Source organism: Bufo gargarizans, unplaced genomic scaffold (genome assembly GCF_014858855.1).
Source record: "Bufo gargarizans isolate SCDJY-AF-19 unplaced genomic scaffold, ASM1485885v1 original_scaffold_2097_pilon, whole genome shotgun sequence".
Classification (NCBI taxonomy): domain Eukaryota; kingdom Metazoa; phylum Chordata; class Amphibia; order Anura; family Bufonidae; genus Bufo; species Bufo gargarizans.
In genome coordinates, this window is record NW_025334642.1 from 37,537 (window position 1) to 60,472 (window position 22,936).

Sequence of the window (22,936 nt, forward strand, 5' to 3'; positions counted from 1 at the left end):
AATCAGATCGTCGGGTGAGTGTTGTTCCCTCCAAGCCGCACGCTGGGTGTCTGTGGGCAGGTAATGTGAGGGCTGCGGGCCCCGACCCCGCACAGGGAGGCGGAGAATGGTAGTCAGTATTGTCCCTGGTGTGGAGGAGCTCAGTACTGACCACCGCTGTGCGGAGGGGTGCAGGGAGTCATGGCCGCCTGCTCTTATAGTAGAGAGAGGACTAATGCAGGGGGTAACCTCCATTATCTATAGTATAGGGGTGCTAGGACTAATGCAGGGGGTAACCTCCGTTATCTATAGTATAGGGGTGCTAGGACTAATGCAGGGGGTAACCTCCATTATCTATAGTATAGGGGTGCTAGGACTAATGCAGGGGGTAACCTCCATTATCTATAGTATAGGGGTGCTAGGACTAATGCAGGGGGTAACCTCCATTATCTATAGCATAGGGGTGCTAGGACTAATGCAGGGGGAAACCTCCGTTATCTATAGTATAGGGGTGCTAGGACTAATGCAGGGGGTAACCTCCATTATCTATAGTATAGGGGTGCTAGGACTAATGCAGGGGGAAACCTCCATTATCTATAGCATAGGGGTGCTAGGACTAATGCAGGGGGAAACCTCCATTATCTGTAGTATAGGGGTGCTAGGACTAATGCAGGGGGAAACCTCCATTATCTGTAGGATAGGGGTGCTAGGACTAATGCAGGGGGTAACCTCCGTTATCTATAGTATAGGGGTGCTAGGACTAATGCAGGGGGTAACCTCCATTATCTATAGTATAGGGGTGCTAGGACTAATGCAGGGGGAAACCTCCCATTATCTATAGTATAGGGGTGCTAGGACTAATGCAGGGGGAAACCTCCCATTATCTATAGTATAGGGGTGCTAGGACTAATGCAGGGGGTAACCTTCGTTATCTATAGTATAGGGGTGCTAGGACTAATGCAGGGGGTAACCTCCGTTATCTATAGTATAGGGGTGCTAGGACTAATGCAGGGGGTAACCTCCGTTATCTGTAGGATAGGGGTGCTAGGACTAATGCAGGGGGAAACCTCCATTATCTGTAGGATAGGGGTGCTAGGACTAATGCAGGGGGAAACCTCCGTTATCTATAGTATAGGGGTGCTAGGACTAATGCAGGGGGTAACCTCCGTTATCTATAGTATAGGGGTGCTAGGACTAATGCAGGGGTAACCTCCATTATCTATAGTATAGGGGTGCTAGGACTAATGCAGGGGGTAACCTCCGTTATCTATAGTATAGGGGTGCTAGGACTAATGCAGGGGGTAACCTCCATTATCTATAGTATAGGGGTGCTAGGACTAATGCAGGGGGAAACCTCCGTTATCTATAGGATAGGGGTGCTAGGACTAATGCAGGGGGTAACCTCCATTATCTATAGTATAGGGGTGCCAGGACTAATGCAGGGGGAAACCTCCATTATTTATAGTATAGGGGTGCCAGGACTAATGCAGGGGGTAACCTCCATTATCTATAGTATAGGGGTGCCAGGACTAATGCAGGGGGTAACCTCCATTATCTATAGTATAGGGGTGCCAGGACTAATGCAGTGGGTAACCTCCATTATCTATAGTATAGGGGTGCTAGGACTAATGCAGGGGGAAACCTCCCATTATCTAAAGTATAGGGGTGCTAGGACTAATGCAGGGGGAAACCTCCCATTATCTATAGTATAGGGGTGCTAGGACTAATGCAGGGGGTAACCTTCGTTATCTATAGTATAGGGGTGCTAGGACTAATGCAGGGGTAACCTCCGTTATCTATAGTATAGGGGTGCTAGGACTAATGCAGGGGGTAACCTCCGTTATCTATAGTATAGGGGTGCTAGGACTAATGCAGGGGGTAACCTCCATTATCTATAGTATAGGGGTGCTAGGACTAATGCAGGGGTAACCTCCATTATCTGTAGGATAGGGGTGCCAGGACTAATGCAGGGGGTAACCTCCGTTATCTATAGTATAGGGGTGCTAGGACTAATGCAGGGGGTAACCTCCATTATCTATAGTATAGGGGTGCTAGGACTAATGCAGGGGGAAACCTCCATTATCTATAGCATAGGGGTGCTAGGACTAATGCAGGGGGAAACCTCCATTATCTATAGTATAGGGGTGCTAGGACTAATGCAGGGGGTAACCTCCGTTATCTGTAGTATAGGGGTGCTAGGACTAATGCAGGGGGAAACCTCCATTATCTATAGCATAGGGGTGCTAGGACTAATGCAGGGGGAAACCTCCATTATCTATAGCATAGGGGTGCTAGGACTAATGCAGGGGGTAACCTCCGTTATCTGTAGTATAGGGGTGCTAGGACTAATGCAGGGGGAAACCTCCATTATCTGTAGGATAGGGGTGCTAGGACTAATGCAGGGGGTAACCTCCGTTATCTATAGTATAGGGGTGCTAGGACTAATGCAGGGGTAACCTCCATTATCTGTAGGATAGGGGTGCCAGGACTAATGCAGGGGGTAACCTCCGTTATCTATAGTATAGGGGTGCTAGGACTAATGCAGCGGGGTAACCTCCATTATCTATAGCATAGGGGTGCTAGGACTAATGCAGCGGGGTAACCTCCATTATCTATAGGATATCTGTCAGTAGGTGCACAGCTGAGTGACTACTACTCCAGCCGTGGTGACGCCCTTTACTGATTATTGTGCCTTGCGCCAGTCTCGTGTTAGCTGTGACTATAACCCCCATCTTCTCTACAGGAGATCCGCACCATTATCTCCTCCGACCTGTGGATTCAGAGCTGGAAATTTCCTGGACCCTTATGAAAGGTAAGTGAGCGATTCTGCCCCCTTTAGGGCACAGGTGTGTATTACAGTTGTAGGGACGGGGTGGCAGTGGTCATTATACAACGGCATGAGATGTGTGACGACCATAACCCCCCTCATCCTCCATATAGTGGACGCTGAGCCTCTACGTAGACAGTCGGTGTGGCGTATAGATGTACCTGCCCGCCAGGACAGCGGCTTCTAAGGCCCTCTACCCACAGGTGATCGGTGTGAGGTGGGGGTCTGGCCAAGAGACCGTGTGTTTCCCCCCCCCCCCCCCCTTCTCTGCGACTGCTGCCGATAACTGGGCGCCATGTAGCGGGCTGACGTATGCCGCGGCGCTCCATTCCTCAGGATCACTGGGGGTCCGGCATACGTCGCCTCTCCTGAGGACAGGTCACACCGCGTGACCGATGCAAGTGACGTAAAATGCCGCAGCCCCTTCCCACAGCTGATCGTTGGGAGTGGGACCTCCGCCCATCTGATATTGAGGTATTGGGATGACCTCGCTAGATACCTCCTCCCACCCGACCCTCTGGTTTTGTGTTGCAGGATGACGTCTTGCATCGTGAAGGGCTGCATGGTGAACTGGAGGAGCGACGTCCCCGGCCTCATCCTCCACTCCTTCCCCGATGACGTTGACCTGGTCAAGTCTTGGCTGCTCCGGACCGGACTCCACTTTAGAGACCTCGATGAAACCTGTCGGAAAATAATCCGCGACAAATCAGAATCCGACTTCCGCATCTGTTCTTGCCACTTTTCCGCAGAATGCTACACGACAGCTGACGGCTCACGGAGGACGCTGAAGAAGGACGCGCTCCCCACCTTGTTTCTTCAGCCGTCATCCTGTCCGCCATTACACTCCGGGATGATCCAGATTAAAACTGAAGAGTGTGACTCTGATTCATCGTCCTCTCCAGAGGCCAGCAGGACCAACACCTCCACTATGACCCCACCCCTGAAGATGGAGGAGCAGTATTCCCAGGGTTCTTCCACAAGTCCACTCCGCCCAGAACAGGAACAATCGGCAAGTCACATTCACCCTGTCATGTATAATACCGCCACCACAGCGCTACTTTTATATGGGTATTACTCAGGTTTAGTTATTTGTGTGGAAACTGAGAGAAGAGCAACCTCGCTGTTCAGCCGCACGACGCATCCGTAAATGTACAGGTTCTGTCCTGATGATATATAGCAGTTATGTTCTTACACATAGGAGCAGTATGATAGCAGTTATATTCTTGTACATAGGAGCAGTATGATAGCAGTTATATTCCTGTACATAGGAGCAGTATTATAGTAGTTATATTCTTGTACATAGGAGCAGTATTATAGTAGTTATATTCTTGTACATAGGAGCAGTATTATAGTAGTTATATTCTTGTACATAGGAGCAGTATTATAGTAGTTATATTCTTGTACATAGGAGCAGTATTATAGTAGTTATATTCTTGTACAGAGGAGGCAGTATTATAGTAGTTATATTCTTGTACATAGGAGCAGTATTATAGTAGATATATTCTTGTACATAGGAGGCAGTATTATAGTAGTTATATTCTTGTACATAGGAGGCAGTATTATAGTAGTTATATTCTTGTACATAGGAGCAGTATTATAGTAGTTATATTCTTGTACATAGGAGCAGTATTATAGTAGTTATATTCTTGTACATAGGAGCAGTATTATAGTAGTTATATTCTTGTACATAGGAGGCAGTATTATAGTAGTTATATTCTTGTACATAGGAGGCAGTATTATAGTAGTTATATTCCTGTACATAGGAGCAGTATTATAGTAGTTATATTCTTGTACATAGGAGCAGTATTATAGTAGTTATATTCTTGTACATAGGGGACAGTATTATAGTAGTTATATTCTTGTACATAGGAGCAGTATTATAGTAGTTATATTCTTGTACATAGGAGCAGTATTATAGTAGTTATATTCTTGTACATAGGAGCAGTATTATAGTAGATATATTCTTGTACATAGAAGCAGTATTATAGTAGTTATATTCTTGTACATAGGAGGCAGTATTATAGTAGTTATATTCTTGTACATAGGAGGCAGTATTATAGTAATTATATTCTTGTACATAGGAGGCAGTATTATAGTAGTTATATACTTGTACATAGGAGGCAGTATTATAGTAGGTATATTCTTGTACATAGGAGGCAGTATTATAGTAGTTATATTCTTGTACATAGAAGGCAGTATTATAGTAGTTATATTCTTGTACATAGGAGGCAGTATTATAGTAGTTATATTCTTGTACACAGGAGGCAGTATTATAGTAGTTATATTCTTGTACACAGGAGGCAGTATTATAGTAGTTATATTCTTGTACACAGGAGGCAGTATTATAGTAGTTATATTCTTGTACATAGGAGGCAGTATTATAGTAGTTATATTCTTGTACATAGGAGGCAGTATTATAGTAGTTATATTCTTGTACATAGGAGGCAGTATTATAGTAGTTATATTCTTGTACATAGGAGGCAGTATTATAGTAGTTATATTCCTGTACATAGGAGGCAGTATTATAGTAGTTATATTCCTGTACATAGGAGGCAGTATTATAGTAGTTATATTCCTGTACATAGGAGGCAGTATTATAGTAGTTATATTCTTGTACATAGGAGCAGTATTATAGTAGTTATATTCTTGTACATAGGAGGCAGTATTATAGTAGTTATAATCTAGTACATAGGAGGCAGTATTATAGTAGTTATATTCTTGTACATAGGAGCAGTATTATAGTAGTTATATTCTTGTATATAGGAGCAGTATTATAGTAGTTATAATCTAGTACATAGGAGGCAGTATTATAGTAGTTATATTCTTGTACATAGGAGCAGTATTATAGTAGTTATATTCTTGTATATAGGAGCAGTATTATAGTAGTTATAATCTAGTACATAGGAGGCAGTATTATAGTAGTTATATTCTTGTACATAGGAGCAGTATTATAGTAGTTATATTCTTGTACATAGGAGCAGTATTATAGTAGTTATATTCTTGTACATAGGAGCAGTATTATAGTAGTTATATTCTTGTATATAGGGAGCAGTATTATAGTAGTTATATTCTTGTACATAGGGGGCAGTATTATAGTTTTGGTGCCTATTACTAGGCAGCTGTGCAGACACTTTCAGTTAGTGAATATCTGGAATAGTAAGCTTTTCCCATCCTTCTACAAGTTTACGGTCTTCATGTAATCTGGATAAAGCAATGTTTCGTTCTCGTGGTTTATGTATATTACTGGCTAACGTCCATTGTTTCCTCTGCAGGGGGAGGTCACCTCTAGATGCATTGTTACAGACTGTCCAAACTTTATGGAGATCCAGCATCCTGATGTCACTGTACATATGTTTCCCAATAACTTTGCTATGGTGAAGGTGTGGCTTCAGCAGACGGGGCAGAACTTTGGTGACCTTGATCTGGCTGCCCGGCAGGTCCTGGACATGAGCCCCTCGGAGAGGTTTGGCATGTGCTCCGATCACTTTTCTCCCAGTAGTTACATGATCCATGGAGCAGAGATAAAGCTGAAACCAGATGCTCTACCAACTATATTTCCAGGTCTTCAAAGAAACATCATAAAGGAAGAGGAGGTCGAGTTACCGTTTCAGCCTGTTTCTAGCTTCGATGGACCTTTCCCTTCCAACGTGCATGCCGATTATAACCACAATCTTAGACATGTTGCCACCAGCACGGACCCTTACTGGGGAGTCCAGAGCATAGGAGTTCTCACCAGACCTATACTTGTCCGAGAAGCCTCCACGTCCACGCGAGTGGGAAAATTTTATAATGGTATGAAGACCGTACGGTGTACGGCAGACAAGGCCATTCAATGCTCGGAGTTTGAACTCAATCGTAGAGGGGATTCTTGGAACGTTAGACCAGATTACCTCTATCGGTTCGGTCCTGCTGTCCCTCCAAGAGATATGACTGCGGGAGAGCCTGAAACCATGGGACCTAACCAGGAGACAGAAGACCAGGGTCTGCAGAACTGGACGGCATTACTGCAGGGACTGACCCCAGACAATTCTCGATTACCAAGAAATGTCCCAGTGAAAGACAGCAGGTTGTTCTTTGCAATGGAGGAAGTGATGGTAGGTTCAGGTGGGGGCGGCAGTGTGAAGCGAGGAATTTAGAACTCATAGTCCTCCATAGTGTTTTATGCTCCCAGTTACTGCCTTATTGCCATGCGCCTTGGTTTTCTTTGAGGTTTGTGGTGACGGGCGGCAGGATGCACTTGATCCCTCCGTCCACTGACTATCTTCCATCTCTTTAGGTCTCGCTCATGCAGCATTTGCTCAACACGCCTTTTATTGAGGAGGCGTCTAAGCTGGTGACGCAGAAGTTCTTGAATCAGGTCCTGGAGATCGTTGCTCTTCTGACTGGAGATGTAAGTGTCTTTTTCCTAAGTCTTTAACCCCTTCTTGACTTGCGCCGTATGCACTGAGCTTGGGGTTGCTGTTCATTTGCTGTGGTAGCCTCCGATTCCTGCCACAGCGGAGTTCTTATGGAGGCCTGCTTGTGGAACACACTGAATCTTCCACAGGCTGCCATGGTAATTTATTGCAGTCTATGGGAGAAGCAACCAAACGATCACATGTTAAAGTCCCCTAGGGGGACTTAAAATAAGTGGGGAAGAAGAAAGAAATAAACTGTTTCCAACCCCCAGAACCCCCACCGATCAGCTTTAAGGCTAGGCTGGGAGCAGTTTGGTCTCTTCCTAAGTCATGTGATGTCACTGTCCATCAGTCACTTGGCCTAGCTGCTGCTCAGCCCTATTGAAGTGAATTGGGCTAAGCTGCGCCTCTATACAATGTACGGCGCTGTGCGTGGAGAGATGCTGCAGCTCGCTGGAACAGCTGATCGGCGGGAGTGCCAGGAGTCAGACCTCCACCGATCTGATAGTGATGAGCTATCCTGAGGACAGGTCATCATTATGTTTACCAGGATAGCCTCTTTAAATACACACCAAACTCCTCATTGTAATTCTCTCCTCTGTGTCTTCCTGTATAGAAATGGGTGCTTTCTGAGAGAGATGACCTCCCCGACAGCCAAGAGGAGGTGAGTGCAGTCCTATATCATCACCCGCGCTGCATCGGCCATGGCTGCCCATTGGATTTTACTTGGTGGCCCCCTCGTGTTCTCTTTCCTGCACTTGGCACATGTAGGTGTGGGGCATGGTGACACACACAGAGATATGGATGTGTCCTTCATTGCCGACCGGCGGCTTGAACGTATTTGGTCAATTGCTAAGTAAATGAAGTGTCCCGACAATTAGTCATTCAGTCACAGTGGAGTTCCCCTTTATATGTTCCCTGGGGTGACTCGCCAGCACTCAGCTTGATTTCCTGTGTTGCAGGTACCCGTGAAGTGTGATGACGTCGCAATGTATTTCTCCATGGATGAGTGGGACTATATTAAATCGCACAAGGAGCTTTACAGTGACCTGGTCATAGAGGAGCCTCAGGAGCTCACAGAGTTGGCAGAGGACACAGACTCTGGTAAGGTCATTCATTATCACATCAGTCCTTCATTTACTGATGGTCCAACGTGTAGAAATCTTGACTTCTCTTATTCTTCCACCTCATAGACGAATCTGTCAGTGAAGAAGAGGCCAAAGAGAAGGCAGAACGGTCAAACTCTCCAGAATGGCTGCCGGAAGGCGTTGTCAGTGAGTACAGCGAGTCTGAGCTACTGTCGGATGACGAGGATGGAGAAGACTTGATGCAAGGAGACGAGGACTTCTCTTCTAGTCTTCCAGGCTCTTCCAGTTTACTGAAGGAAGATGGCACATCCAACGGAAGCTCTCGAATGAAGAGACACAGTTTATTACGCAAGAAGGGCGGCGTCTACCACTGTAAGAAGTGCGACATGACTTTCCCCAAAAGACTGGCTTTCAAAAGACACCTCAAATCCCAGAAGCACTTGAAGAGCTTTGTTGAAGAGGTGGAGGTCGCCTGTGAGGACTGCGATGAAGTGTTCGTCACCAAATCCTTGCTGATCAAACACAGGGCAGAGAATCACGCAGTTAAACGCTACGCCTGCACCATCTGCGGTATCCAGTACGACTACAAGTCTCAGTTCATCATACACCAGCGGGCGCACACCGGGGAAAAGCCCTTCGAGTGTGAACAGTGTGGAAGGAAATTCGGCCATAAGTGCAGCCTGCTCGTTCACCAGAGGAGGCACGTCAAAGGGAAGACTGTGTCCTGCAGCAAGTGCGACCACCGCTTTGACACCAAGTCCCAGTTGGCCAAACATGAGAAGATTCACGACCATGAGAAGCCCATCATGTGCCGCCTGTGTGGGAAACGCTTTGCACATAAATCGCATTTCATGAAACACAAATGGGCGTTTCACCATGAAGATATATAGCGGCAAGAGAACTTACTGAGATGTTTTATAAGTGTAGAAGTTCACCACAAGTGCCGCTGCGCCGGGTACCGTCTGCCTTCTGATGATAGGCTTGTTCGAGGTTTGATGGAGGTTTTGAATGTTCATATGGAGCAGGCACACACTGCTGAAGGCTGAAACAAAAAGGACTCCCCTTTTGCCCCGCGGGGATGCTAGAGTAAGAGCTTAGATATGTAGTTTGAGTGATTTTATATGTAGAACATGCAGGATCCATAGGGACGGCGGAGGGTTTTCTGTTTGACATCGACCCCTTTTCCTTAAGGTGGCCATACACATACAATGCTTCATCTGACTACCCAGACTTCTTCTTTTTCTCTGTTGAGATGTCAGGGAAGTTTTCGGACCTTCCTTGTAGATTGATTGTGGGTCCCCTAACAAAGCTGTCGAGTCCGTGATTACGTTAAAGGATTACTACACTTTCAGAAAACGTTTGCTATTTTAGGGAGACATCAGTCATTTTAATAGACGGGGGTCTGAACGCTGAGCCTCCCACCGATCCTCAGTCCAAGGGGAGTGAAGCGCTCAGCTAGCGCGTTCTCTCTCCTCGATGCCTGACATGAACCGAGACAGACTCAATAGAAACACTTTGGACCCGTGTTGTGCAGCGAGGAAAAAGAGAGCGAAACGAGCGCCCCTCGTCCTACAGATCGGTGAGAGTCTCAGCGCCTAGACCCCCACTGCTTAAAACTATTGATCTGTTCCTATTATAGTAACATAGTACATAAGGCCGAAAAAAGACATTTGTCCATCCAGTTCGGCCTGTCATCCTGCAAGTTGATCCAGAGGAAGGCAAAAAAAAACTGTGAGGTAGAAGCCAATTTTCCTCACTTTAGGGGAATAAAAAATTCCTTCCCGACTCCAATCAGGCATCAGAATAACTCCCTGGATCAGCGACCCCTCGCTAGTAGCTATAGCCTGTAATATTATTACACTCCAGAAATACACCCAGGCCCCTCCTGAATCCCTTTATTGTACTCACCATCACCACCTCCTCCGGCAGAGAGCTCCATAGTCTCACTGCTCTTACCGTAAAGAATCCTCTTCTATGTTTGTGTACAAACCTTCTTTCCTCCAGACGCAGAGGATGTCCCCTCGTCACAGTCACAGTCCTGGGGATAAATAGCTGATGGGAGAGATCTCTGTACTGACCCCTGATATATTTATACATAGTAATTAGATCTCCCCTCAGTCGTCTTTTTTCTAAAGTGAATAACCCTAATGCTGATAATCTTTCAGGGTACTGTAGTTGCCCCATTCCAGTTATTACTTTAGTTGCCCTCCTCTGGACCCTCTCCAGCTCTGCTATGCTTATAACATGTCAAAAGTTTTCTGAAAGCACCACGTCCCTTTAAAGCCTCATAAACACGGACCGCGAGACACCGGCCTGGATTCCTGCTGAGTGCAGGAGTGCACGGTGTCATTGGTTGCTGTACAGTAATACACTAGTATAGATAATATACTAGTGCGCTCCTGCACTCAGCAGGAATCCAGGCCGGTGTCTCGCGGTCCGTGTTCCACGGACGTGTGCATGAGGCTTAAGACATCACCTCATCCACTTATTCCATATCCCAGCCGAAGCCATAAATGCCACGCTTCCCTTCGTTGGCAACCAGTAGATGACGTTCTTTAGAAGAAGTTTCCTGGAGTAATGTGGAGCGCTCCCGAATGTAGGAAGGGCCCATCAGGTACCACCTTCATGGTACATGGTCTTAGCTGACGTGCCTCCATTAAAAGCAATCTTCCAGAGTTTGGGGGCCCCTGATTTGCACCCCACACCCTTATTTATTGTTACAGTACAGTATTATAGGACGGTCCTGTTGGTTCGTATTCAATACATTCCTCGGTTTCTCTCCTCTGTCTTCCATGTCTTGTATTTTCCATCACTGGAGCTGACGCATTCCCTCCGGTGTAGCACTTAGCAGTGAGAATTCTCGTAAGTCGGTCACTTTGGCCTTCTTACACTTCAGCGCACGAGGAAACGCAAGGTTGTGGCCTAGTCATGTGTAACCTCAGCCCTGACCTGGGGGGGCACGTTCTAAAAGGGACAAAACTGGGACATAACTATTGAATATGCACCTGTTCTTGACTGCCGCCTAGCACCAATCATGGAGGGAGGAGGTAGTAACAGGTCCAGCAGATGCCGGCTTCCACACCCAAAATCCTGCTGTCCATGTAGAGATGCAACATGAAAAGGCATCATCATTTTTGTCTCGGAGGATTAGATGGTAGGTCCTCTGTGTTTAGGACCTCTACCTCTCCGGTGCCTTCTACGTGTTGTACTTTCTTTCCCTTTTCTTCTACCATTGTCTCATTCACTCAAGTACAACCCAGGTGTTTGTGTGATAGATTTAAAGTTATATTCCACCAGTAGATGCTCCATTGTTAGACCTTGTGCCCATGCCATCTGCACCATCACAGACTGTGCACCCACCTGTCAGACGAGGTCCTTGTGATGCATCTATAATCGTATAGATTGGTGCGGTTTTCAAATTGATTGCAGCTTGAAGCAGATTGTCAGCGGCCAAATGGGGGCCTGCTGTTTAGGTGCAGTCAGTATTAGCATTGACGTGTTGGTGTAGTTTCCTCTGCATCGCCACCACAACGTAAGGACTTGGCCTAGACCATGTGCGATTGTATATTCAGGCGATGTAATTCCTCTCTGCAGAACCACAAGCCTATTGAGTGCAATAGAACGTGACCTGAGGATATGGAAGAGCAGGGCCTCGAAACCTGAGGAGAAATAAAACTAATCTTCTGTTTGTTTAATTGGAGCCTGATTTATCTCCGGGCCCTACACTGAGCGTGGCTGCAGCCACAGGGTGGACCCAGCGCGGCCCTACTCTGAGCGTGGCTGCAGCCACAGGGTGGACCCAGCGCGGCCTCTGAGGTCATCGTACATCGTGGTGATGTTATCCCGCGTTCGGTCCTGTAGTTCTACCCTAACCCTACATCCGTAACATGCAACTGCAGAGAATAAAATTGGCAGACGGCCTTATTGCATCTGGAGAGCTTATTCATCTAGAAGACATTTGAGGGGAGCCATGTGATGCTTCATTTACAAATGAGTTTCGAAAGGAAAAAAAAATAAAAAATCCCTTGTATTTGATATGTACACTGCTTTCGGAAAGTCTTCAGAGCCTTTTACTTTTTTCCGTTCATTTCTATAGGAGTGCTGGAGCCATCTCTGACGATCCCTTAGGAATTAATGGAGTGGAGGTGCACATTTTGACCAACCGCTCCATCCGTTTCAGGGGGAGCTCCTCAGGGTTTGGGGCCCCCATTCTCATGATCAGTGGTAGGAGCCCCTCTGTTCTAATACACTGCTCAAGAAAAATGAAGGGAACACTTAAACAACACAATGTAATGCTAAGTCAATCACACCTCTGAAATTCGACATTGGTGCCCTGTGCTCTTCACGGATGAGAACAGGTTCACACTGAGCACATGTGACAGAGTCTGGAGAACACCTGCAACATCCTCTAGCACGACTGGTGTGGCGAGGCATTTCTTTAGAGGGCCACACAGCCAGAGGTACCCTGACTGCCGTTAGGTACTAGGATGAGATCCTCAGACCCATTGTGAGACCATATGCAGGTGCAGCCCTGGGTTTCTTCTGATGCATGACAATGCTAGGCCTCATGTGGCTGACGTGTCAGCAGTTCCTGCACGATAAAGGCATTGATGCTATGGACTGGCCTGCCTGTTCCCCAGACATGGGACATCATGTCTCATTCCATCCACCACCGCCGTGTTGCAGACTGTCCAGGAGTTGACTGACGCTTTAATCCAGGTCTGGGAGGAGATCCCTCAGGAGAACATCCGCCACCTCATCAGGAGCATGTCCAGACGTTGTAGGGGTGGGAGGTCATACAGGCACGTGGAGGCCGCACACACACTACTGAGCCTCGTTTCCTTGTCTTGAGGCATTTCCACTGAAGTTGGATCAGCCTGACATTTGATTTGGAGTATTGTTTTAAATCCAGACCTCCATGGGATATTCATTTTTATTTACACTGATTATTTTTGTTTTATTGTCCTCAACGCATTCCACTATGTAATGAAGAATATTTCATTCATTGAGATCTAGGATGGGGTATTTTAGTGCTCCCTTTATTTTTTTGAGCAGTGTAGTTATCCCCATACTGTGGATAGGGAATATCCTTTTGTAACTGGAATACCCCTTTAAATGTTCTGCTTTAGGCCAGTCTTTGAGTAAGGAGCAGGACGGACACTTAGGCCCCTTGCAGACAAGCGTTTCTCCCGCAGCTCCCGGCCTGAGCGGGTCACACATAGCGTTATATTGATTTATGATGCTATGTAACCCTTACAGTTCTGGAATGTATTGGATAACACTGGCAGCATTATGTCAGTGTTATCCAATACATTCTAGAACGGTAAGGGTTACATAGCATTATACTGATTTATGTTACTATGTGACCCTCGTCAGTGCTGGGAGGTCAGGCCGGGAGCTGCGTGACAAACGCTCGTCTGCAAGGGGCCTTAGCGCTGTACGGAACCGGCTGATCATTGAACATTTGTGTCAGATCTGCAAAAAAGATAAACTAAAATATTTCAGTTTAGGTTAAACACATAAGACAATAATAAACTATGATAAGATACAATTATTATGTCTAACAGTGAAATAGGAAAGAGCAGAACACCGATCGGCGCCCCCTTGTACAGACGTCCACCATGCATGATTGTCCTCCTAATGAAAAGACTCAAGAACCATCAAATCTCCTGCCCATAAAGGGCTTTTCTTCTCAGGCCCATGTCTAATAGGAAGTCTGCAAGTTTTATCATAAGGAACCTCACATTTGTACACATGATGATCTCCAGTAGGCCTGAGTCCAGTAATAGATCTGATGATGTCACCAACATTACCTTTGCCTCTGTTATCATTACATCCTTGTTCTGCGTCACTCAACACATCCTCCTTTTGAAGGATGGTCTGCAGATCAGTTATCTTACATAGCTTCCCAATGTGACGGTTCTTCTTGAACGACTTTCTGTTCTTGTCTTCAAGATGATGGATCAGAACAGTGACTGAGAGGGACGCCTGTTCTTGCTTGAAGGTGAGCTCCAATTTATGACAGAACAATTCCTCAGTGTTATTTTCAAAGGCTTTGACCAAATTTAAGGTTGTGATAAAAAATCTCCAGTTCTCATCTGACCATTTGAACCATAGACTTTGCAGGAGTAAACATTATACAGAAGAATGTAAGGACATTGTCCATGACCTCCAGCAGGAGCAACACTACGGTGACCCGAAGCACATGAGTAAATGAACAAAAGAATGGTGGAAAATAAGAATTGTGTTTTGGAATGACCAAGTCACAGTCCTGACCTTAACGGACCTCCACCGTAGGTACAGTGCAAGTCCAGTCTTTGCCGGCAGGTTTCTGCTGTTTGAAAAAGCAGACACCTGAGTCACTGTCTGCGATCGGCGTTATTGCTGATTGCAGACATTTAACCTCTCACTTGAGAAAAAAAGTTTTAAGTAATATTACAATTCAAATCAGTCCCATACCGCAGAATAAAAATAATAATCATAGGTACGGCCGTGCCCCGAAATGCCCGTACTATTAAAATACACAAAATATTTATGCCATATGGTGTAACAGAAAAATATACAATCCACAAGAAACTTGATGCAGAGCTCACCGGCTGTAATCACTCCGGGAGCACGGCGTTGCCTGGAACCGGGCGTGCAAAGTAGCTTAAAAAAAACTAACTGAATCCAGCTTCCCGTAAAAGCGATGACCTTTATTTCTTCACGCGGTACAATCCCCAAAAAAAGCCACACCGGATACAAACGTCTACGCGTTTCGGATCATGGATATAAGATCCGCAGCCCCTCAAAAGAAATGAGTGGAGTATAAATTACACTTTTTGCGCAGGAAAGGCGTACCTCCATAAATAGGTCGGAAAAAAGAATGTCTAAAAAAAAAATCTAAATAGGAATGAGGCGCAAATGTCTCCAAAACAGGTGCAATTTCAGTAGTAAATGCGACAAAAAAAAAATAAGACTGTCTAAAACAGCATTTTTTAGAAATGTGCTCCGGTATATCCCGCCTTCAGACCACATGGGGTCCTTAGGGACAGGTACACTGCCAACTGAACACATTTAAAGGGGTTGTCCAGCTTTAAGAGAAAACCAGACAACTCAGAACATCGGCTTGTAATAAAGAATAGATGATTACTGACCGGCCAGATCCTGCTCCGGTTCTTCCAACCTCAGAGGTGACGACACATCAACAACACGTGACCACTGCAGCCAATCACTGGTCTCTCCAGTGCACCGATGAGGCCAGTGATTGGCTGCAGTAGTAACGTCACGTGTTGTTGAAGTCGGGAAAACAGAGTTCTGCAGGGAAAACCGGAGTATTGGCACAAGATCTGTCAGGTAAGCTTCATCTATTCTTTATTACAAACTCCTGTTTGCCTCTTGAAATCGGACACCCCCTTTAAACGAACAAAAATGTAAGGGGTTGTCCAATCTGGGGCATTGATGGCATCAATGTCAGATAGGTGCCAGTCTACCTCTTGGACCTGCTCCTATTTAGAGAACGGGCCCCTGAAGTGAAGAAAAGCACACTGCCCACGCACGGCGTGCTCTCCATCGCTATGGGAGTTCTGAAGATAGCCGAGTAAGCTCCACTCAGCTGTTTTCGCAAACATTCCCACAGTGGTGACTGGAAGGGTGTCCGCGCATGTGCCGCTCGCCCATTCTGGAGACAGGAGTGGGTACCGGACGTAGGTGGGGCCTGCACCCATCTGACATTGAAGGCAATACCCTTTTAAAATCAGCTGATTGTGCAATGTGCGTAGGTAAAAATCTACCCAAAACTTGTTATAGAAAAATAGGTCATTACAAATGTGTGAAAACTTTGAAAAAACCCACCTGATAATACATGAAGAGAACGTCTGCCACTGACCCCAGAAAAGTCATTTGTATGCGCTGCCTAGAATCGGAGAACATGGGGCGCGCTGCTCTCAGCGCGCGCCATGTTCTCTTCACCAGCACTGTGCTGCGGCTGCCACCAATGGGGAGATAGCAGAGAGGAGAAGGGGAAGGACTGTGGCCACTGGGCCACCAATGAATGGAAAACACATTAATTCCAGTATAGGCAGCGGGTGCAGTGTCACATACCCGGCATCTCAATAACAGGCCATGCGGTGAACGCCGTGAAAGAAAATAATAAAAGAAAACGTGCAATTCGCCATTTTTAGCTACCTTGTCCCCCTAAAAAATAGGATAGGATTGTTCTATTATGGTCCGGATGTTCCATAAAATAAAATAAAAAAATTTGTGTGAAATAAAATGTCGCAATAATTTTCTATGGTATCGAAATCTAATGTGCGCACGTTCCTGGAGTCCTCTCCATTATGTGTGCACATTCCAGGAGTCCTCTCCATTATGTGTGCACGCTCAGGAGTCCTCTCCATTATGTGTGCACGTTCCTGGAGTCCTCTCCATTATGTGTGCACGTTCCTGGAGTCCTCTCCATTATGTGTGCACGTTCCTGAAGTCCTCTCCATTATGTATGCACACTCAGGAGTCCTCTCCATTATGTGCGCACGTTCCTGGAGTCCTCTCCGTTATGTGTGCACGCTCAGGAGTCCTCTCTATTATGTGCGCACGCTCAGGAGTCCTCTCCATTATGTGCGCACGCTCAGGAGTCCTCTCCATTATGTGTGCACGTTCCAGAAGTCCTCTCCATTATGTGTGCATGCTCCTGAAGTCCTCTCCATTATGTGTGCACATTCCAGGAGTCCTCTCCATTATGTGCGCACGCTCAGGAGTCCTCTCCATTATGTGTGCACGTTCCTGGAGTCCTCTCCATTATGTGTGCACGTTCCTGGAGTCCTCTCCATTATGTGTGCACGTTCCTGAAGTCCTCTCCATTATGTATGCACACTCAGGAGTCCTCTCCATTATGTGCGCACGTTCCTGGAGTCCTCTCCGTTATGTGTGCACGCTCAGGAGTCCTCTCTATTATGTGCGCACGCTCAGGAGTCCTCTCCATTATGTGCGCACGCTCAGGAGTCCTCTCCATTATGTGTGCACGTTCCAGAAGTCCTCTCCATTATGTGTACATGCTCCTGAAGTCCTCTCCATTATGTGCGCACGTTCCTGAAGTCCTCTCCATTATGTGCGCACGCTCAGGAGTCCTCTCCATTACGTGCGCTCGCTCAGGAGTCCTCTCCATTACGTGCGCACGCTCAGGAGTCCTCTCCATTATGTGTGCACGTTCCTGAAGTCCTCTCCATTATGTGTGCACGTTCCAGAAGTCCTCTCCGTTATGTGTGCACTTTCCTGAAGTCCTCTCAATTAAGTGCGCACGCTCAGGAGTCCTCTCCATTATGTGTGCACGTTCCTGGAGTCCTCTCCATTATGTGTGCACGTTCCTGGAGTCCTCTCCATTATGTGTGCATGGTCAGGAGTCCTCTCCATTATGTGTGTACGTTCCTGGAGTCCTCTCCATTATGTGTGCACGCTCAGGAGTCCTCTCCATTATGTGTGCACGTTCCTGGAGTCCTCTCCATTATGTGTGCACGCTCAGGAGTCCTCTCCATCATGTGCGCACGGTCAGGAGTCTTCTCCATTATGTGTGCACGCTCCTGGAGTCCTCTCCATTATGTGTGCACGCTCCTGGAGTCCTCTCCATTATGTGTGCACGTTCCTGGAGTCCTCTCCATTATGTGCGCACGCTCAGGAGTCCTCTCCATTATGTGTGCACGTTCCTGGAGTCCTCTCCATTATGTGCGCACGCTCAGGAGTCCTCTCCATTATGTGCGCACGCTCAGGAGTCCTCTCCATTATGTGTGCACGTTCCTGGAGTCATCTCCATTATGTGTGCACGTTCCTGAAGTCCTCTCCATTATGTGTGCACGCTCAGGAGTCCTCTCCATTATGTGCGCACGTTCCTGGAGTCCTCTCCATTATGTGCGCACGTTCCTGGAGTCCTCTCCATTATGTGTGCACGTTCCTGAAGTCCTCTCCATTATGTGTGCATGGTCAGGAGTCCTCTCCATTATGTGCGCACGTTCCTGGAGTCCTCTCCATTATGTGCATACGCTCAGGAGTCCTCTCCATTATGTGTGCACGTTCCTGGAGTCCTCTCCATTTTGTGCACACGTTCCTAAAGTCCTCTCCATTATGTGCGCACGTTCCTGAAGTCCTCTCCATTATGTCCGCACGTTCCTGAAGTCCTCTCCATTATGTGTGCACGTTCCTGAAGTCCTCTCCATTATGTCCGCACGTTCCTGGAGTCCTCTCCATTATGTGCGTACGCTCAGGAGTCCTCTCCATTATGTGCGCACGTTCCTGGAGTCCTCTCCATTATGTGCGTACGCTCAGGAGTCCTCTCCATTATGTGTGCACGTTCCTGGAGTCCTCTCCATTTTGTGCACACGTTCCTAAAGTCCTCTCCATTATGTGCGCACGTTCCTGAAGTCCTCTCCATTATGTGTGCACGTTCCTGAAGTCCTCTCCATTATGTCCGCACGTTCCTGAAGTCCTCTCCATTATGTGTGCACGCTCAGGAGTCCTCTCCATTATGTACGCACACTCAGGAGTCCTCTCCATTATGTGCGCACGTTCCTGGAGTCCTCTCCGTTATGTGCGCACACTCAGGAGTCCTCTCCATTATGTGTGCACGTTCCTGGAGTCCTCTCCATTATGTGCGCACGTTCCTGGAGTCCTCTATTATGTGCGCACGTTCCTGGAGTCCTCTATTATGTGTGCACGTTCCTGGAGTCCTCTCCATTATGTGTGCACGTTCCTGGAGTCCTCTCCATTATGTGCGCACGTTCCAGAAGTCCTCTCCATTATGTGTGCACGCTCAGGAGTCCTCTCCATTATGTGTGCACGCTCAGGAGTCCTCTCTATTATGTGCGCACGTTCCTGGAGTCCTCTCCATTATGTGTGCACGTTCCTGGAGTCCTCTCCATTATGTGTGCACGTTCCTGGAGTCCTCTCCATTATGTGTCCACGCTCAGGAGTCCTCTCTATTATGTGCGCACGTTCCTGGAGTCCTCTCCATTATGTGTGCACGTTCCTGGACTCCTCTCCATTATGTGTGCACGTTCCTGGACTCCTCTCCATTATGTGCGCACGCTCAGGAGTCCTCTCCATTATGTGTGCACGTTCCTGGAGTCCTCTCCATTATGTGCGCTCGCTCAGGAGTCCTCTCCATTATGTGCGCTCGCTGAGGAGTCCTCTCTATTATGTGTGCTCGCTCAGGAGTCCTTTCTATTATGTGCGCTCGCTCAGGAGTCCTCTCTATTATGTGCGCTCGCTCAGGAGTCCTCTCCATTATGTGCGCTCGCTCAGGAGTCCTCTCCATTATGTGCGCTCGCTGAGGAGTCCTCTCTATTATGTGTGCTCGCTCAGGAGTCCTTTCTATTATGTGCGCTCGCTCAGGAGTCCTCTCTATTATGTGCGCTCGCTCAGGAGTCCTCTCTATTATGTTTACTTGCTCAGAAGTCTTCTCCATTATGTGTGCTTGCTCAGAAGTCTTCTCCATTATGTGTGCTCGCTCATGAGTCCTCTATTATGTGCACTTGCTCAGGTGAAGATCTGCATACAGGTGACCGGTCTGTGAAATGTCCTGCGCTGCCGCTCCGGTCCTGCAGCAGTCACATCCTGTGCATCGGTCGTGGTATGCAATAGCCAATCACCAGCATGGACAAGCTGAGGTCAGTGATTGGCTGTTGGTCACGGGACCAATGAACCGCAAACAAGATAGAGCGTGTCCTATTCTTGTCCGTAATTGGAGTCCTCAGCGTTTTCACATTAACTTCTGCACAGGAGAAACATGACGTGGAGAAATGTCAGTGGTCGAGCACAATGCCAGAAAAAACCACAGTTAAAAAAATTTAGGTGCCCAAAAAGTGCCTTTTCTGGCATTTTTAGGTGTAAATAGATGACAGAAATGAATGTGTGAGGAAGGAGCTTGTTCCTGCTGGAAGTTCATGTTCAGTCTAGTTTTATCGCTGTAAGAATAAAAAACTACACATTCTTGTCCAAATATTTTTATTAAAATATAAAACCACATACAAATATTGAAAAAATAGAAATATGTTTAACTATAAAACAAAGAGCGTCTGTCACCACGATCAGCACATTAGGTGCTCAGAGCACTGAGGGGCTGGCCTGCCTCTCGGAGCACTACTTCACCTCACGGTCTGATGGACAGGCCGAGGCCTCCTTGCTGTACGGAAGCCTGGCCTGAAATAACACCATTGGGCCGCTGAGAACCGAGCTGCTCGAGTGTCAATGACGTCGAGGGGGCGCATGTGGGAGGAGACCGATACCGTAGGGGCGCATGTGGGAGGAGACCGATACCGTAGGGGCGCATGTGGGAGGAGACCGATACCTTAGGGGCGCATGTGGGAGGAGACCGATACCGTAGGGGCGCATGCTGGAGGAGACCGATACCGTAGGCACTTGTGGGAGGAGACCGATAGCGTAAGGGCACATGTGGGAGGAGACCGATACCGTAGGGGCGCATGTGGGAGGAGACCGATACCGTAGGGGCGCTTGTGGGAGGAGACCGATACCGTAGGTGCTTGTGGGAGGAGACCGATACCGTAGGGGCGCATGTGGGAGGAGACCGATACCGTAGGGGCGCATGTGGGAGGAGACCGATACCGTAGGCGCTTTTGGGAGGAGACCGATTCCGTAGGGGCGCATGTGGGAGGAGACCGATACCGTAGGGGCGCATGTGGGAGGAGACCGATACCGTAGGCACTTGTGGGAGGAGACCGATAGCGTAAGGGCACATGTGGGAGGAGACCGATACCGTAGGGGCGCATGTGGGAGGAGACCGATACCGTAGGGGCGCTTGTGGGAGGAGACCGATACCGTAGGTGCTTGTGGGAGGAGACCGATACCATAGGGGCGCATGTGGGAGGAGACCGATACCGTAGGCGCTTGGGGGAGGATAACCGATACCGTAGGGGCGCATGTGGGAGGAGACCGATACCGTAGGCGCTTGTGGGAGGAGACTGATACCGTAGGCGCTTGTGGGAGGAGACCGATACTGTAGGCGCTTGTGGGAGGAGACCAATACCGTAGGGGCGCATGTGGGAGGAGACCGATACTGTAGGCGCTTGTGGGAGGAGACCGATACCGTAGGCGCTTGTGGGAGGAGACCAATACCGTAGGGGCGCATGTGGGAGGAGACCGATACCGTAGGCGCTTGGGGGAGGATAACCGATACCGTAGGCGCATGTGGGAGGAGACCGATACCGTAGGGGTGCATGTGGGAGGAGACTGATACCGTAGGGGCGCATGTGGGAGGAGACCGATACCGTAGGGGCGCATGTGGGAGGAGACCGATACCGTAGGGGCGCATGTGGGAGGAGACCGATACCATAGGCGCTTGTGGGAGGAGACCGATACCGTAGGGGCGCATGTGGGAGGAGACCGATACCGTAGGCGCTTGTGCAGAGGGGAGAGCCCAAGAGCGGTCTCTGTACAGCGAGGAGGACTGGACCTGTGGGGAAGGGTAACAGGGGAGGAGGTGAAGTGGTTCTCCAGGGGCTAGGCCAGCACCAAAGCTCCGAGCACCACCATCAGCCCTACCAGGCCTTCAAGGCAATCTGTCAGCGGGATCAGAACTACAGATAAGGAGCCCAGATCACTCCCCTCCCCCAATATACAGTCCCATGTAAAACCATCACTCCCCTCCCTTCAGCCCCATGTAAACAAGCCACCATTGCTCCCGTCCACACACCATCCCGCTCCTCTCTCCACCGTCCTGCGCCCTCCCACTCCTCTCTCCACCGTCCTACGCCCTCCCACTCCTCTCTCCACCGTCCTGCGCCCTCCCGCTCCTCTCTCCACCGTCCTGCGCCCTCCCGCTCCTCTGTCTACCATCCTACGCCCTCCTGCTCCTCTCTCCACCGTCCTGCGCCCTCCCACTCCTCTCTCCACCGTCCTACGCCCTCCCGCTCCTCTCTCCACCGTCCTGCGCCCTCCCGCTCCTCTCTCCACCGTCCTGCGCCCTCCCGCTCCTCTCTCCACCGTCCTACGCCCTCCCGCTCCTCTCTCCACCGTCCTGCGCCCTCCCGCTCCTCTGTCTACCATCCTACGCCCTCCCGCTCCTCTCTCCACCGTCCTGCGCCCTCCCGCTCCTCTCTCCACCGTCCTGCGCCCTCCCGCTCCTCTCTCCACCATCCTGCGCCCTCCCGCTCCTCTGTCTACCATCCTGCGCCCTCCCGCTCCTCTCTCCACCGTCCTGCGCCCTCCCACTCCTCTCTGCACCGTCCTGCGCCCTCCCGCTCCTCTCTCCACCGTCCTACGCCCTCCCGCTCCTCTCTCCACCGTCCTGCGCCCTCCCGCTCCTCTCTCCACCATCCTGCGCCCTCCCGCTCCTCTGTCCACCATCCTACGCTCTCCCGCTCCTCTCTCCACCGTCCTGCGCCCTCCCGCTCCTCTCTCCACCATCCTGCGCCCTACCGCTCCTCTCTCCACCGTCCTGCGCCCTCCCGCTCCTCTCTCCACCGTCCTGCGCCCTCCCGCTCCTCTCTCCACCGTCCTACGCCCTCCCGCTCCTCTCTCCACCGTCCTACGCCCTCCCGCTCCTCTCTCCACCGTCCTACGCCCTCCCGCTCCTCTCTCCACCGTCCTGCGCCCTCCCGCTCCTCTGTCTACCATCCTACGCCCTCCTGCTCCTCTCTCCACCGTCCTGCGCCCTCCCACTC

General features: G+C 48.8%; 1 protein-coding gene across 1 annotated transcript; it reads left to right on the top strand.

Annotated features, from left to right (window-relative positions):
- Window positions 1–2: 2 nt before the first annotated feature.
- Window positions 3–9,331, top strand: LOC122923960 (zinc finger and SCAN domain-containing protein 2-like). Its single transcript, XM_044274854.1, has 8 exons — window positions 3–14; window positions 2,723–2,791; window positions 3,341–3,815; window positions 6,079–6,900; window positions 7,083–7,196; window positions 7,820–7,867; window positions 8,166–8,307; window positions 8,397–9,331. Exons 3-8 carry the CDS (start codon window positions 3,342–3,344, stop codon window positions 9,179–9,181), a joined length of 2,385 nt encoding a protein of 794 aa, XP_044130789.1. The 5' UTR covers window positions 3–14; window positions 2,723–2,791; window position 3,341; the 3' UTR covers window positions 9,182–9,331.
- Window positions 9,332–22,936: the final 13,605 nt, after the last annotated feature.

Bases quoted from the DNA above. Each gene is read 5' to 3' on its own strand.
- LOC122923960 (XM_044274854.1), top strand. From the start codon at position 3,342: ATGACGTCTTGCATCGTGAAGGGCTGCATGGTGAACTGGAGGAGCGAC. The intron at 3,816-6,078 runs GCAAGTCACATT...TTTCCTCTGCAG, and splicing joins GCCCAGAACAGGAACAATCG to GGGGAGGTCACCTCTAGATG. The intron at 6,901-7,082 runs GTAGGTTCAGGT...CCATCTCTTTAG, and splicing joins TTGCAATGGAGGAAGTGATG to GTCTCGCTCATGCAGCATTT.